The sequence below is a fragment of the Thunnus maccoyii genome, chromosome 8 (genome assembly GCF_910596095.1).
Source record: "Thunnus maccoyii chromosome 8, fThuMac1.1, whole genome shotgun sequence".
Lineage (NCBI taxonomy): Eukaryota > Metazoa > Chordata > Actinopteri > Scombriformes > Scombridae > Thunnus > Thunnus maccoyii.
The window spans coordinates 28,752,622-28,768,965 of NC_056540.1; the positions used below are offsets into that span (position 1 = coordinate 28,752,622).

The 16,344-nt window shown below is 41.5% G+C and overlaps 1 protein-coding gene and 1 long non-coding RNA gene across 3 annotated transcripts in view; one reads left to right on the top strand and one right to left on the bottom strand.

Annotated features, from left to right (window-relative positions):
• Positions 1–91: 91 nt before the first annotated feature.
• On the top strand, positions 92–9,385 carry LOC121901768. The gene is made up of 3 exons (XR_006097393.1): positions 92–240; positions 8,644–8,683; positions 8,820–9,385. It is a non-coding gene; the product is annotated as an uncharacterized LOC121901768 (long non-coding RNA).
• The window catches only part of ankrd50 (ankyrin repeat domain 50), a 37,572-nt gene continuing 21,977 nt past the window's right edge, over positions 750–16,344 (bottom strand). For both annotated transcript variants that reach the window (XM_042418718.1, XM_042418717.1), the window contains exon 4: positions 750–6,348. In XM_042418718.1, coding sequence (XP_042274652.1) covers positions 2,807–6,348 — 3,542 coding nt within the window. In that variant the 3' untranslated portion in view covers positions 750–2,806. The remainder of the gene's footprint in view (positions 6,349–16,344) is intronic.

Here is a 16,344-nt window from a genome sequence, read left to right on the forward strand (position 1 = left end):
GAAGTATCTAATTTTCACAATATGTGTATTAAAAATTGAAAATAATCCTCACTTCATTGCCATCTCTGTTTGATCTCTCTTGCAGCTCGCATTTGACTGACATGAACTGAGTGAACTGGAGGGAAGGGGGGCAGTGATAGCACTTGGCACACTTGTCTGTTCCACTTCAGTTTGATCCATGTGTTGTGATGCCTGCAGTGTCCTGGTTTGGCCCTCCACCATCAAGTGACCAACAGTGAAGTAGGTATTAACAGCATAGCCTGTGGTTTTTTGCAGTCAGGGGGAAAAACACTTGAGTGAAAAAAAAAGGCCTCTGGATTCAAAGAAAACACGAGGTAACTGAGACAGGAATGCACAGATGTGAGCATAAATAATCACTGTCAATGCAGATTTGTCAATATCTGGTAGCTGCCATCCCCCTCTCCATCACTAATCTTGCTTTTTGCTGGCTATTTCATTATTCATCCTCAAAAAATGCAAACTTTGTCAGAGTTAATGGAGCATCAGTGCTTACACAAGCTTTTCTGTAGCCTCCTAGATATATCAATCAGTCGGCCTTTGTTTTGATTTAGGAATATTTTCGCACTTCAGCTAAAAGTAGAAGTGAAGAATAATGTTCAGCATGACTTCAGATACCAGACATATTCATTTAAACGTCTTCATACCGCCATAATATGTTTTATTAATATCCGGTCATATTTATGAGTAAATAAAGTTGCAAAAGATTTCTTTTCCAGCAGTAAAGCAAATATGTTTATTAAGCACTTTAATATACATCAGAAAATTCCACTTCATATAATACAGGAATTCTTTTTAAATGAAAGTTGAATGTACATTGTAAGCTATTTACAATCCAATCACTGACAGTCAAATCAAAGATGACAGACAAAACACAGTCAAGACAAACAAGATAACTGCTTAATAAGACTATACATTATGTTTTCCAACACTGTTTGTAGACCAGATCCTGCCTTGAATCCTTCTATTGACCCTTCATGGCATACTTTTGAGCTAATGTTGTACTGAAGAGCTGAGAGCTTTCACTAGGGCTTATAAGTGTTTGTGCATGCGATAGGTTTCTACTCCCCCCGATCCCGGTTCTTGGCAAAAAATAGCTCACTGTTAACATTATGAAAAGCCTGCAAAAATATGACACAGCCTGTAAACGCTAACGCAGCTCCACACAGTTCATGAGAAACAGATGTTTCAGTTCCCTCAGAGTCACAGTCAAGCACCTCCTCCACTCCATCTCCCGCGGGTATAAGTCCTGTTGAACTGATATTCAGCTCATCACAGGGAGGAGGTGGGACAGGGTATGTTGTTTCAACTTTGGCTTTACAACTCTGCATTTCAAACAATATCACTGACAGCTACGAGTTGTCTTAATGGCTGAACCCTTTTTGAGCTGTTTTGTGTCATGCCCCTGAAAAATCCAGCAGGAATTACTGAAAATTAACCACATGACAATAAGGAGACAAAGCTTGGATTTTGTTTCTTGCATTGCAGTAGGTTATACATGTAACTCTGCAGACAAATGCATTTTTTTTAAATCACTGCTTTTACTTGAAATCGCTGCGCTTAGCACCAAACTTTTGCTGACGGTACACAATGGGTTATTTAAATATTTTTATGCACACACACAAAAACATAACACACGAACAACTGAAAAAATCCCATAGGGACAAAATGAACTCTTTTTTTTTTTTTTTTACATTTTCAGTGAACCTCCCTCTTTCTTAGATATTTGTAATAATACACAATGCACAAAGCCAACAAAATCGGGAGTCAAAAATAACTGCAGGCAACTTCTGAACACAGCACCATGGTAGAGCGTAATGCAACACAAAATACAGCAAAAGTGGCTTTTTTCCAAAAATAAATATGCTTGTATATACTTGTGAAGTAAATTGCCATAGCTATTAACATATTACACACAACATAGGTTTAGCACACTGGTCAAGGTTAACACAGATTATTTGGGGTCTCTAGGAAGGCAGACTATCAATGAGTTTAAATTCATACCATGGCATCAGTTAATTACTGTTATGTCCTCTGGTTTGTGACAATGTACTCAGTGGTACATTGCTGTCAGTGTGAAAAAGTAGACAGAACAAACATAATATAAAATAATAAAAAAGCATTGGTATGTTTCTCTCAAACAATTACTTTGATAAAACATGGATGGGATACAAAGTAAATAGAACAAATGCATGTCTGTCATTTTACTCTTTTAAAAGTGCATACACTGTTTATTAAATAGCATTACATTAAATTAAAATGATAGTTTGCATGAATACATGAAGAAGGCTGTAACAGATGTAGGCACATCGAAGTATCAGTTCACATAAGCCTTAGGCAGCAATCAACAATCTTCCCTAGGTATTATTTTGAGGTCTCCCACTGATGAAAAAATAATTAGTATTTTTTTATGCAGATGAAAACTGTTGCTTTGGCACATTCCCTCCAATGTCTGCATGATGAATGGCATTCAAGACATCTGAAACAGTATAGGAACGATTTGGGCTAATGTTTTGTTTGGGAAGAAAAAGTCTGCTTATCCAGATTGAGGCATTCTTCATGCAAGCCTGATTAAATCCAACTAATGACGGTTCTGTTGAGTGCAATCCAGTAACAACTAAAAGTCCATTATTAGCCTCTATATTAGCCACTGTCAATGAACAGAAAAACCAAAGTATTGCCTGTGTGTTGTCACCCTGACCTCAATTTCAACTTTGAGACAAATGCTTAATGTATTTCAACAACAGCACATACTGGAGGATTATTCTGAAAACCTATCTCTTACCAGCTATAACGGAGTCTCCTTTTTGTAGTTAAACCCAGGGTCTGATCCTTCAATCTGCAGTTTCAGGGCTTGTTTAAGGCTTAGCTCAGTTTCCCCTATGGGATAGTTCTCTAGAACATCCTGGTGGCCTCTGTTCTGCACAGTCCGAGGAACTGATACCCTACCCAGAAAAACCTGATTACCCTGTAGATGATAGTTGGGGTTGGTCATGATGCCATTTCTCTTTTTCTCAGAACAGCTCTGCTGCTGGATAAAGAATTGATCTTGGCCTTGCCCCCTTTCCTGCTGAAGTGAACCACCAATCATTATCTTACAGTGGGGATCCTTCACTGAGATGTTCGGCACTGATTTGTTGAGGGCAATCCTCTTGTCAAACTGGGTCATCTCGTACTCCAGAACCTGACCTTGGGTTGATCCACTGTTCTTGATTTTTTTCTTGTCTCCCTGTGCTCCTTTGCTGTTTGTTGTCCCATTTCCAGGCTTAGTTCCCTTTGTTGACTTGAGACCAGGTTTTAACTGAGACCAGTCAAAGTCACTGGATGGAGACGGAGGCTGATGACCAACAGACTTAGTCGTGGAGGAAGGTGACACGATAGACTGTCTGCTCCGGCTGCGAGGCAGTGAGTGCTGTTGGATTTGTTCTGTGAATGTCAGTCCATGAAAGCTATCGATAGGCACAGTCTGTGCTGTGGCTGTGGATGATGTGGTTCTCAAGGAAGAGTTCTTTGAACTCTTGAGGGAATTATTTGAAAGGGAGGATTTCTGTCTATCTACTGTGGAATCAGGAGATTCTGATGGCGAACTAAAAGCATGGATGGGTCCGTTGGGTAGACCACGTCCAGACGACTGCATATCTCCTGCCCCAGTGCTGCCAGAACTACTTGATTTGATGGTGAGGGACTGCATTTTACCAGTCACAGCCAATGGTGTTTTCTCTTCCATGGTGTGTACTGGGGAGGGATTGCAGCCATTTAGAGTTGTGGCTCCATACTTTTCCAGAAGTTTTATGATCATTGAATGGCCACCTTTTGCTGCTACTCTAATTGCTGTGCGTCCAAACTGGTCAGCGTGGTTGGGGTCAGCACCGTTTTCAAGAAGTATTTGCACAACATCGATGTGGCCCTCCTGGGCAGCTATGCCTAGTGCTGTTGCTCCCTGGTTGCATGTATGATCCACATGTGTGCCATTCTCTATCAAAAACTGCACGACTTTTGTGTGGCCTTGCCATGCAGCAGACTGGAGGGCAGATCGCTTCTCATTGTCACAGGCGTTCACATCGCCATGATAGTTAATCAGCAGCCTCACCATTTCAACATGCCCTTGCCAGCAGGACACGTGGAGGGCCGTCCTGCCCTCAGTGTCACAAGCTTCCACATTTGCTCCATTTTCAAGGAAATACTCTGTCATGGCCAGCTGATTTTCAAGTGCCAATATGTAGAGTGTTGGGCGCCCGTCTGCGTCTTTGTAGTCTATATCAGCACCGTGGCTCAGCAGCAGTTCAACAATGTCCCTGTGGCCTTCTAGTGCAGCCACCCTGAGAGCGTTCCTTCCATCATAACCCCTCTGGTCAATGCATGACTTGTTTTCCAGAAGAATTTGCACACAGTCGTAATGTCCCTCTTGTGCAGCTAATATCAGCGGTATTCTACCATCATTATCTACCTCTGTACAACGAGCACCTTGCTCAATAAGGGCATCGCAAACTTGGCGGTGGCCCTCAAATGAAGCCATGTGTAGAGGGGTCCAGCCTGCATCATCCCTGTGATTCTCGTCCAGACCTCTGTCCAGCAGAGTTCTGACCACCTCCACATTACCCTGAGCAGATGCAATGCTCAGCACAGTCCTTCCCTCGCTGTCGATGCTATCAACAGCAGCCCCCCAGAAAAGTAATGTGTTGACAACAGAAGCATGGCCCATTGATGCAGCAGCAAGAAGAGGGGTGCGACCATTGTTGTCTGTGTGATCCACATCAGCTCCACCTTCCAAAAGCAGATCAACTACATCCACATGTCCTTCATAGCCAGCCACAAGGAGAGGGGTCATGCAGTCTTTGTCACAGTGGTCAACCTCTGCTCCCCTGTCAATCAGAAGGCTCACAACAGAAGCATGGCCTTTACTTGCAGGAACACAGAGAGCAGCAACTGAGAGGGCAGTCCTACCATCAACATCTTCATGATTAACTTCAGCCCCGTGGTCCAAGAGATGCTCAACAATCTCTCTGTGTCCCATGTATGCCGCTGCAATGAGAGCTGTTCTTCCTTCATTGTCTGCCTTGTTGACCTCGGCCCCGTGCTGAAGAAGGTTCAACACTATATCTTCATGACCTCCCCAAGCAGCAGCTCTCAAAGCAGTTCTACCGTCAGCATCAGCACAGTCCACTTTGGCACCAGCATAAAGCAGAGCAGATACAACCTCTGAATGTCCGCCCCATGCTGCGGAGCGGAGGGCAGTCCATCCATCATGATCTGTGTGGTTTATGTTGGCCTCACAGCCAATTAGACAGTTGACCACTTTGGTATGGCCCTGCCTTGCAGCAAGAGTAAGTGCCGTTTGTCCGTGGTTGTCTTCTAGCTCCATGTTTGCTCCTCTAGATATGAGCAAATTGACCACATCAAGGTTTCCACTGTATGCGGCGTTGGCTAGCAGAGTTCTCCCACTGGAGTCACACTGATTCACAGATGCCCCATTGTCGAGTAATGTCCGTATTGAGTCCTCTCTTTCTAGGGCCTGTTGTACAATACATGAGGCATGGTCATCTTCATTGTTTACATGAGCTCCAGCTTTGACCAGAAGTTGCAGAACCTCCTGTTCTCTTGGTATTGAGGTGGTCAAAGAGTCTTTAGCAGGAGTTCCATTCCAGACCATCCAAAGAGCCAGATTAAATGGCTCAATCTGCAGATTGGAATTGACAAGGTGCAGTGCAAATTCCTGCACTTCGAGTGGTTTGAGCTGCTTTGCCCGACATGTGTAACTCATCGCCAACATTCTATGTCCCTCTGCTGCATTGCACAAGTACTTCTGTGTGCAATGCTTCACATCCAGTAGCCACTCTGCAAAACTGTAGTGAAAAAGGATTTTAGTACTCCCAAGGCCGTCAACCAACAGCTTGGAGAGAATGTCCATCTTCTTCTGAAACTCTTCCATAGTCAGTGTCATGTTTTTGGTCCAGACTGCATGGTACAGTTCCTTGACCGTGAGTGGCCTGCAAGTTGCCAGGATTACATTAAGGATGGGCTGGACTTTGGCAAACTGTTTTCTGACAAATAGTCTCTGGCAGAGCCATAAGTAGAGGCCATTGAGAGTGCCAGGGATGTCACGGATCTCGCGGAGCATGATAAAGTTCTCAACCACACCGTCCAGCACACGCTCCAGGTAGAGGAAGCAGCCACTGCTTTTGATGTGGAGTTGGTTGAGCATCTCAGCTGTCTCCTTGGTCAGGTGCTGCCTCAGGGCCTCCTCCTGGTCTAGCCTGTGAAGGATGTACTGTTGAACATCCTTGACGATGTAGGCTTTGCGCAGATCATCGAGGCTGATTTTGCGGAATCCTGAAAGAAAACAAATGGACATAAGTTGAGTCTGATATCAGATGCACAACATGTAGCACAGATCTAAATATTAAAAAAAGGCATTTCAAAAACGACCCGGTCAGTATATACGAAAAGATGTGAAGTATAAACTTGAAAATGGATAACTGTGGTTGTGAAAAACCTAGTTGGTAAAGAGTAATGTTCTTTTTCCCACCGTGCCCCCCAAGGTATTATCTTAAGTTTGACCTTGAGACCATACCCAGCATTTATCCACTGATCTTGTACCTTTGGATAATTAGGTTAAGCCAACCTTTAATTTCCTTAGGCACAGGATAATTAACAGTAAAACCATGTTGTTAAAATAAAACCTTTCAGTGGAATTGAGAGCATAACCCTTCTGGCTGCAGACAAATCAGCAAGAGTTTGCTATGAGTTCAGCCTCTAAAGGACCAAGGAAAACAAAATCAAGGCAATTAGTGCACTACATTGTGTCTGATGCAGAAGCAATTTCAACTGTAATAATTTGTGTGCCTTTGTGAAAATACATTCTTGAATACATTCTTTTAATATATTGCACATAAAATGTATGCACTGTTGCTTATCCATATCCCTCCTAAAATACATGACACATGACAACCGAAAGTATGAAAACTCACAAAAAGATACAAGAAGAAGAAAAGCAGTATTCCCCCGAGAGAAATAAATGGTAACAATGTCTAAAAAACCCCGATACCTTGAGAAGAAAAATGGCATTTCTTTTAACTTTACACCCACTTGTGTTATCAGTCAACCTATCCATTTACTGTAAAGGTTATAAAGCTTCACCAGCAGAGACAAAGCTGTGTTAGGGGCCGAAGATGTACAAGAATCAACGACGAGAATAGCAAGGGAGACATAATTTCCATGCCTGTAGCATATCAATGGCCTGTAAAACATCTCTCAAGTGTCCCACTTATTGTCATGCTACATGCTCCCAGCCAGGACCTTTAGAAATCCCTCTGGAAAAAAAGAAATTATCACAGAAGGTCTTAATGAACGATCTTTAGTGGGAATTCCTCTCCGAGACCTGGAAAATGGCTCCATTATGGCCTCTGCTAATGGGCATAAAGTGAACTTTCCTCCATGTTAAAACAATCTGTTCATGGTCTGTGTAGCCTGCAAAGAGAGCATTTTTTGCATACTTTTATTTAGAGTTCCCATGGTTCTAGGGGTTACTGGGACGCGAAAAAAAAAAAGAAAAAGTCAGAGGTCTTCTCAGTGTTATTGACATACTGTATTTCTCATTGACTAACACGCCTCCAACCATGGGATAAGCAGTTACATTTTGCTCCTTTAAAAAAGTGCAGTTATATACTGTATGCCAGACTGAACATGAAGTCAATAACATTAACTTTTTTAAAGTAAGGTTTTAATGTTTCTCCTTACTGACTGAGCATTTATGTAACATAAAAAAGTACTGTTTCTGTAACCGTTAACTATGCTTACTTTGATTATATAAGACAACTTTTCCCTGTGCACAATATGAATCAGACTCTGTCACCGAGCCTGAGGCAGTACTCTGTTCATCTGACTGCTATTGTGTGGGCAGAAAAGGCTGTGAAATCTTACTCCACACAAGGCTGTTGGTAACCACACCTGGAAGAAGAAGCCGATAACCTGATGAGTTTAACATGAGTTCCCAAGCGGGTACTGACAGTTTGGATAACAGATCCTGGTAAACAGAAGGAGCGATGGGTTTTCTTTATCATCTGCTTCTGAGTTTGTCTAAGATAAGCACACCTCTACTAACGGCACCTCGCAATATGTTAGTTTGTTCTTGAGACCTTTATCATAATTCTCTTAAATCACACAAATTACCCACCATAAAGTATGACAAGTACTGCTGACCTCAGGAGAGCAGCGAGTCGGTTTTGATGTTTATTAACTTTATTGTGATATGGATCATGAGGAGATTTTAAACTAGAAAACAATCTGAGATATAATGTTAAACCAATAACCTCCAACAATAAGAGATTTAAAAAAAATCCATGCTTCACTAATTCTGAATATTCATATCTATTCTGAATATTCATATCTATAGATGTAATTTAATGTATGACAAAGGGGCAGCTGTGCAAACTGTTTAAATTAATAAAGCTATTAAGTATCACTCTCCATCATTATAACGTTTAATTGCCCTATCATTACAACAACTCAGTGACCCTAACCCACTTTCAGTCTGTCATTGTTTCACTGCTCTGTGTGCATTTTTCCACCCTCCCTTCACCCTATTTTCTCCGGCTCCATGGCTTCTTGTTCCAACTCCCACTACAGTCCTGGAGGAGTCAATCACATCACAAGAGCCAGATTCAAAGTAAGATGCAGCTTAGTAACTATAACTCAAGCACTGCTACCTTTTAGTACTAAAAACCATTTAAGATTTTGTGTATATTTCAAACCTTAACTCCCCCCCACCACCAAAAAAACTGACTGATTTCTCATTTTGACAGGATCCCAGGAAGAACTATAATGGGCTGTTATGGGGATTGTTCCTTTCAGGTTTATATCAAAAGACACAGAAACACTTGAAGGTATACATGATCCTAATGTGCATTCCTGTTCTCTGTGTACTCACTCCTCCTCTGGCTCAAACTTCAAGCATTTACAGATCAAATTTCAGCCTATCACGCTATCATGAAAGGCCTTCTCACTCTTCCTCTTCTCGCTTTCTCTTGCCTTTTTTTTTTTTTTTTTAACCATCTCGGCTGTTAATGTTCTTTTGTTTAGCTTGAACGTCTGACTAGATGATGTACAGGTTTCCCTCCCCTTTTCTATGTATTTTCTTTTAACTCTGCTTCTCAGGCTAATAATGCACAATCACAAGTGCCTACGTGAGCATAATGTCATTACAGTATTAAATTTAATTTACAGTTTTATGCATGCATGATGTGGTCCCCTGTCTATGTGTGACTTTCTGATGCTCTGATGTCACTGACTGTTCCTCCTACTCCTTCTGGACCCAATCCTTCTTTGGACAGTCTGGGTTTGCTCCAGCTGGGACAGGAAACCCACTAGCTGAGAAGGGGGAAGAGGCCATTAAAGGGGAAAAACAAGGACTAAAAAAGACTTCAGTGAACCAAAATGAAAAAAAAAAAAAAAAAAAAAAAAAAATCACCCAGCCAATGACTTCAGCAGTGTGACATCTAATATTTTGTCTAAATGTTGATTTTGATTTGTTCTATTCGCTAAGGGACCCAAAAAAAAGAGATTGCGCATTATATCCCAATTCTGGAGATGTTACTCTATCATGAATATTTTCTCTGGGGAACAAAAGAAAAAAATGCTTCTGTGCTGTAGTTTATGATAAACAGTTTCTCCTACATTCCATGGTTCCTGACACACCAATTATGAAGATACAGTGACTTGGAAAAGCCGGAGGAGGGAGGAGGAGACAGGAATTTGACTGCAGCCACCATGAAATAAAGCACTTGCCTGAATAATTTTCTTAAATCAATTTCGATTTCTATGGGCCAGCGAAAGAGAATAGAACAAGCAAATCTAGTCAGAACAGAAAGAACAAAAAAAAAACAAAAAAAGAACTTTTCTTTCAGTTACTGCACATGGTAGAAGATGACCTACAATTTCCACTTTAGTCATCAGCAGACATCACTTCATAAGGCTTGGATGTCAATCGTGAAGTCATGGCATTCATACTGCCCTACTCCTGCAGATAAAGCACTAAAACAACCACAGGGGGAAAGACATCCAACCTGTATTTGATGACTGTGGTGTAAGAGGAACTACTATTAAGTACTATACAAGAATGCAAGAACTCTCTTTGGCTACAAATGTTCAAATGCCTTCCAAGAACAATTTTCTGTCTTTCCAAAAAACCCCAACAGTCATGAAGGCCTTGCTTTTTGCATCATTATGAGTGGACTACACAAACCGTGGCTGAATATTGTGTGCGTCCAGGCTATTTATGTGTGTGAGAGTGTGAGAGGACGGTTTAGGACCTGAACAATAGCGACTGCTAAACAAGCAACAAATGACACATTCATCAGGGTGAGGGATGCAGCTCCCGAGTACAGGCCTCTGAGCCAGCTGCTGCTCGTTATGGAACTGGATACCAGCCACTAGAGACAGAGCCCTACATACAAAAGAGGGACTGTTTGCCTTCTAGATTAATTTTTCAGATGACAAACGAGGCAGCGTGAGTGTGTGTGCATGAGTGTAGAGAAACTACGAGGTCATCAACCGGGATTTCAGGATGGCAGTGTCTCAGATTCAACACGTTCTTCGCGAGACACCATCTTAGGTCACTGGATCCATAAAGAAAACAGAAACCCAAGACTTGCTGCCCTCTCCTCTCGCTCTCCAGTAAACCCGCGCTCTACAAACGTCTGTTCGACAGCTGCAGCGTTCCCGGCTCCAAAAAACATGAGAGCGCCAACCTCCTAAACACAAGTATGTGGATGAGAGTCAGCTCCAACGGTCTGCAAACAACAGTCCTTTGAAAAGTGTGCTGCTATTCAACCTCTGAAAAATACTGTCAAGTTCCTTGTTTGATTATATACACTCTCATTTCTACTCTAACTGAAGAATGGAGATAACACTTTCTATTTCATCTTGGATTAATGTGATTTATTCACAAGTGAGAAGAAGAAAAAAAAAAACAGACTTTGACTCTATTAGAGAACTAATTCAACTGTGCTAAGAGAACCGTTGCAAGAGAAAATCATTTTAGATTAGCAACTACATTTTACGTGTACTGTATATTTCCTGCCATACTAAACGACCACCAGGCGAGACACTGAAATTATTATACCTTAACAATTAATTTATGCTACGCTAGAGGCAAAGCACATGAAAACACTCCTGCCCAAACACGCCTCTTGCTGAATTTCAAACAGGATGTGAAAGGGTTTCCAGTCAAACCTGTTGTGGTGCAACTGAACAGGGCGAATGAGGTAGGGGGGGGTGGGGCAAATAGGAATACACTCAACACAACTACAGCACTGGCTCAGCTTGAAAAAAAGGTGCATTTTGATATAGCTATCAAACAACCTGCACAAAAAAAATGAAAGATACATCTATCATATGATAAATGAACTATGCAACAGAAGAGCATTGCAGCAATGAAAGAAAAAAAAGAAGAGGTAACCTTCCCTCTGTAATAGCTCTTATTCTAACAATAAAAAGAAAAAAAAGTGATGGTACATATGATTTTGAATGACAGAAGCTCATTAACATGGTGACAAGAGGCTGAGTCATAAGACGGTGCACCTGGTCACAAGTGTATGCCTTCACTCAGTGGCTCCTATAATGGAGATCTACTCTAAGAGAGTTGTCACTATATATCATGGAGCTTCTTGCAGCTGCAACTGGAAATTTCATCCAAGTGAAAAAAATTCAAAAAAGTGAACTGAAATAACAAGAGTGTTAAGATTTTCCGCCCGTACTAGGAATATACAGATCAAACAGGACCAACACAAATAGTATGAACTTCATTCAAACTGTCGTTGTAATCGGGGGGGGGGGGGAAGTAGGGCTTAAAAAGCCAATAATCCTTCTTTCCATGCAATTATTTGCACTTTAATTCACAATTTAAAAGGGTTATCTCATGTGCAAGATACATTTCATGATTCCTAGTACCACAAACCATTATGAACCAACTGTCATTTAAAAGATTTCTTTCTGGAGATGCACAAAATTTTGGTCTTCACGGTGGCGATAAGCTCTTGTAGTGTTCCTGCCCCACACAGTATCCAATTTCCTCAATTTCTGACCATGTTTTTGTTCATCATTACGCTAGCTGACCTCCGAGTGACCTCATTTAGCCACGCCGCCACATGTTTCCATTCACCTGCTCAAGAAACTACTCAGTCTAGCATGTCAGTCATGTTTTATTAGCCATCAATTCAAACAAGCCATTATCTGCCATCAACATGCAGCGAACGGGAAAGGTCTGGAACTGTTTTGGCCTCACAGGGAAACGTCCACACAACAGGTTCGGTGCGAGCAAAGCTGTGGCAGCCAGCTCGCTGTGGAATCAGGTACTTGGAAAGTCATCTTTGGCATGCAGGTCAAGAGGCAGAGTGATATAAAAAAAAAAAAAAAACCCATCTTTACTTTGGAGCCCTCTCCCCCTGCAGCCAAAGCAGGCATAAACGTTCCAGGAATTCCACTGCATTTATTCTAACTAAAGTCAAATTAAGACTTGATTAAAATACCCTTCAATTAAAGCAAAAACTGACAAGTCTTGTTCTGTACCACAGCCTTGCAAAAATAAAAAAAAAATCTCAATCTATAAAAAATTTGGCAGGGGCATGCCACATACCAAAGGGCATCACCTCAGGAGGAAAGAGGCCAGCCAGTTCGTCCGCCATGTTCAGAATCATGTTACTGCAGTGCAGCACCCAAGGTGTTATAGATACAGACACAGTAGACCTGTAATTTGCCCGGCTGTCAGACTGCATGGTGGTAAATTACAGTATTCAGCGAGGATTATGGTCTTCAGCTCATCCAAAGTGAGGCTCAACATGCAGCCTCGCAGACGACATCTCGTACACGAATATGGACATAAATCAGCTTGTCTCTGTAAGCCAATTTCAGGACGGGGGGGGGGGGGGGGGGGGGGGTAAGCTAATTAAATATGTCGTCCTTGCTCTTGTTACCCGAGCATCGAGGCAGAGACAATCAATAACGAAAAACTCTAAGAATAGAGGACAGAGAGGGCTTTTATTATGTTTTGGTAGCAAGGCATTTGTTGAATGTGCTTTTTGGTTTGATCATGTGCAATTTAGTCTTTTTTCCTCCCTGTTGAAGGGTGCAGCATAGGCAAAAATGTAGAAACTGGTTCTGGTTTCCCCATTCTTTAAACAATAAAATAAAGACTTTAATTTTCTGCTTCAAAGGTACCATAGATCTCCTCGTCTCTCTTTTTATACCGAAAACTGTTTTGGCATCTAATCCCTCATAAAATGTTCCATTTATTTCATTGTTAAGTTTCAAATTCATGTGTTGCAATCATACATCCAATCGTCTAAATGATGCCGCAATATGTCATTTACTGGGGGAGTGAGTAAGCAGAGCCTTCTTTGTCTCTCTTCAAGGAGCATTCCGTGCCCCAGAAGAAATAAACCGTCCTCGCTGCTTTTACGACTGTGTTTGTGTTGTCAGTGGGCCAGAAGACCTCGCGGTTCTGCCAGTGAGGTCTCACATTTGCCCAAAAAGAAAGCATACAAAAAAAAAAAAAAAAACATAACATATACAAGGAGATGTTAAGAGTTTTGTTGACCTTTTTGCGGAGGAAACGACCGTGCGCTGTGTCGGATTCACCCGCAGGGGCCTCAGGACAAAGGGCTGCTCTGAGAGGTGGAGGAGGCCGCGCGCTTTATACAGGGCTGCTTCTTTTCATTTGTGATCATTGGTGGTAAATCAGTTCTGTCTCTCTCGGCGGGGTCGGGTAAAAAAAAAGAAAGCTCCATTCACGGTGGGCACGGTGGAAGAGGTGGAAGATGTGGTTCAGATCTTTTCCTAGGGTGGGCTACTCACTCTCCAAAAGAGCAGGAAACAAAAACACAGACCCACCCCAGAGTCACATAATTTCCTGAAAGTGTAGCTTTTATTATACAATAGCTGAGGAATTTGTAATGACTTATCTATAAACCATGGAGTATGCAAGCAGACCAACTGATTACTTTTGAGTGAAAAAAAAAAACTGCAAACATGAGAAAATGTGTCATCTTAGGAAGGAAATGACTAAACCCCCGCCATGAAAATGCCTCACGGGATAAGTGTCTTCTTAAAGTGGCCACATGCTCCTGTAACATTCCTCAGACTATGCCAGGAATATAACCATCTTAATTACAGCTGTGATTCATAAATAAGAGGGGCTTTTATGTGTGGTTTTCTGTGTATGTGTGGCCATTTTCCAAGTTTTTGTCTGGTATCCCCCCCTCCCCCCTCTCCACCAAGTGCCCCCTGTGACCAAGTGGAGGAACTAAAGATAAAATTGTGAAAAGAATGCAAAATAATAATGTATTTTATAATAGTGGAAAGTGGAAATCAATCTAATTGAACTTGCTGTAACACTGCAGAGTGCAGGAATGTGGTTGTTTAAGGGAGCTATTATCTTTCACGGCTCCAGCGGCACACTGACACTATATTATTATAACTACTGGCACTGCAGTTGACAAATCCATGCCTTCTCCATCCTTCCTCATCCCTCGCTCATGTTGGCTTTTCTCTCGAAATCCTAAGTACAGCTTGCACGCGGTTTTGTTTTGTGTTTCCTTTAAACTGGGCTGTATCATTGTCATCTACCTCCTCCTATGTTTGCGGATTAGTCACGAGATGCTTCCACAGAAGGAGGGAGAGAGATTTGAGAAGCGGTTTCTCTGCTCGCTCTGATTATCTCAGATCTTAACGAATGCCTTTTAACTACCAGATTTGATAAGAGATAAAGATTCGGATCAAATCTTTTTTTTTTTTTTTTTATCTCCTCTTTCTTTTTAGATTGTTATTCAGCTAACTAGAGAATGAGATCTAGCTGATAAAACTTGACTTTTAAAAAACATTTTATGGTTTTTATTTATAACAACAGTACAGAGATTATAGGAACTGACGGGTATTGAGATGCAACAAAGATCCTCTGCAAGATGCAAACCGGGGAAGTTGCAGTTCATGATCCGCGCTTTAACTCCTTGACCACCAAAGCACCCCAAAACTTGAGATTTTGTTCCTTGAATGTCAATATCTCAGGTTGAGCTCTTAAATATAAAGTTATAAAATACATTTTTACTTAATTTTAAAAGAAGAATTGTTACTGAATTCAGATTCAGTAAAATGCTATCAATCCCAAACCTTACCTCTGTATTTAGGATACTTCTTTATATTTCTTGCACTTCTCTCACAGTCATGTGACCCTACTTAACTTATTGGTTAGAAGTCATAACAGCAACCTAGAAAGACAAGTTATTTCTACTGCTGTTCAAAGTTCCTCTAAATAAAAACATCAGTTCAAGAGCTAAAACATTAAGGTGAAATGTGAAGGTAAATGTGTTTTGTACTTCGCAAAGCTCAAGAAGTAGACAGGTATACTTCAGCTAATAGTAAATATCAGTATATTAACATCAGTGTTGAGCTCAGTCAGCGTGTGGACTCACCAGGAAGCCTTGTGGTTCAATCTTTGCAGCAACTATTGTGTTACTAATGTGTTTATGGTGCTCCAAAAAAGATCCACCCTCCCTTGTTTTCAGACATACTGTCATGTACTCCCAGCAGTACTCGCTGCCACCTCTAGGAGAACGCCGACACATACTTAATACTCGGGGAAACTGTGACTTTGACAAGCATGCACCATAAACAAAATTGGGCAGATGGTAGCCATTACAGTTCAGTGATGCTTCCACACGATAAAAAGATCACACACTAGGCTGAATCGACAGCTATGAGGGGCTTATGATGAAAATGAGTATTTTTTGATGAGACCAATTTAATAAAGTTAAAATTCTGAAAAACAATAAAAATGAACAAAAGGAGAGTCTTCAAAACCGCAAATGATAAATAAAAATGTTCGCTTTGCATTATATTATTTTGGGCTGATTTGGAATTCGAGACATTTTTCTGAGTCATCACAAGTTACGTCCAATTTTGAGAAATTATCACCTGTATCAGTCATGTAATAAGTACTGAGAATGATGAGAGACTGGAGGTACAGGCTGATGAAAAAAAAATACATGTCTGAGAGGCTGTTTCTATTTAAACGCCCAACCCCCCCCTCCCACCCCTCTTTCTCCCACCTCCATCCCGCCCTCTCTTTCCCCTTTCCCTTGCTCTCCCTTCTGCCGGAGGCCTTGTTAAATTGGCACACATTCTACCCGGCTCCCAACCAAAATCGCTGCTGAAGTGTTTCCACTCCGCTACCCCTATCATGGCCTTACAGTAGCACAGCACACAGAGGGGGTGAGCACAGGAAAAGCAGCATTTTCTCCATAAGTCTGCTGTCACTAAGGACGTACAGAAGCAAGG